The 1,291-nt window shown below is 55.5% G+C and overlaps 1 protein-coding gene across 1 annotated transcript in view; it reads left to right on the top strand.

Annotated features, from left to right (window-relative positions):
• Positions 1-1,029, top strand: part of LOC104999576 (actin-related protein 2/3 complex subunit 1B-like) — a 191,196-nt gene extending 190,167 nt beyond the window's left edge. Inside the window, exon 4 of the mRNA XM_010855136.1 lies at positions 6-1,029. Within this exon, the coding sequence (XP_010853438.1) occupies positions 6-762 (757 nt within the window). The 3' untranslated portion in view covers positions 763-1,029. The remainder of the gene's footprint in view (positions 1-5) is intronic.
• The last annotated feature ends 262 nt before the right edge of the window (positions 1,030-1,291 follow it).

The raw sequence follows: 1,291 nt of genomic DNA, 5'->3' as shown, positions 1-1,291 counted from the left end.
TCCATCTGCTATTTCGAGCAGGAAAATGACTGGTGGGTGTGCAAGCACATCAAGAAGCCCATCCGCTCCACCGTCCTCAGCCTCGACTGGCACCCCAACAACGTGCTCCTGGCCGCTGGCTCCTGTGACTTCAAATGCCGGATCTTCTCAGCCTACATCAAGGAGGTAGAGGAGCGGCCAGCACCCACCCCGTGGGGCTCCAAGATGCCGTTCGGGGAGCTGATGATGTTCAAATCCAGCAGTAGCTGCGGCTGGGTGCACGGCATCTGCTTCTCGGCCAACGGCAGTCGTGTGGCCTGGGTCAGCCATGACAGCACTGTGTGCCTGGCCGATGCTGACAAGAAGATGGCCGTCGCGACTCTGGCCTCTGAAACGCTGCCGCTGCTGGCCGTCACCTTCATCACGGAGAACAGTCTGGTGGCAGCGGGCCACGACTGCTTCCCGGTGCTCTTCACCTACGACAGCGCCGCGGGGAAGCTGAGCTTCGGTGGGCGGCTGGACGTGCCCAAGCAGAGCTCGCAGCACGGCCTCACGGCCCGCGAGCGCTTCCAGAACCTCGACAAGAAGGCGAGCTCTGAGGGCAGCGCGGCGGCAGGCGCCGGCCTGGACTCGCTGCACAAGAACAGCATCAGCCAGACCTCGGTGCTGAGTGGGGGAAAGGCCAAGTGCTCGCAGTTTTGCACCACCGGCATGGACGGCGGCATGAGCATCTGGGACGTGAAGAGCCTGGAGTCTGCCCTGAAGGACCTCAAAATCGTATGACCTGCGAGCAGTGTGCTGCCCTTGGCCCAGGCTGAAGAAGCGGGTCGGGGAGGCTGAGGCCGCTTTGCTGAGTTTCTAGGGTACCGGGTGGGGTCCCCACGGGGGCTGTTCCCGCAGGAGGGGAGGGATGGGAGGCTGCTTCTTGGCTCTGGAAGGAACGATTGTTTTTTTCTCGAAGAAATGCTTTAATTGTAAAAACTGTTCTCAAAGCACTCGTGGTCATGAACTGCTTCAGAACATGAAGGTAATAAAAACGCAACTATAGACAAAAAAAAAAAAAAAGAGAGAGAGAGAGAGAATTCCAAAGATGGGGGAGCCTGGTAGGCTGCCCTCTATGGGGTCACACAGAGTCGGACATGACTGAAGCGACTTAGCAGCAGCAGCAGTGCTACATTACCAAGAAACTTTACAATGTCCTTATTCTGTTGTTTTTATAAAAGACAAAAATTGAAGAAAAAAAAAACAATTAAAAATAGGCAAAGGACCTAAACTGACATTTTTCCAAAGAATGTACGTTTTCCAAAAAATG

This window comes from Bison bison, unplaced genomic scaffold (genome assembly GCF_000754665.1).
Source record: "Bison bison bison isolate TAMUID 2011002044 unplaced genomic scaffold, Bison_UMD1.0 scf7180017864354, whole genome shotgun sequence".
NCBI lineage: Eukaryota > Metazoa > Chordata > Mammalia > Artiodactyla > Bovidae > Bison > Bison bison.
This window is presented reverse-complemented; position numbering and strand designations above follow the sequence as displayed.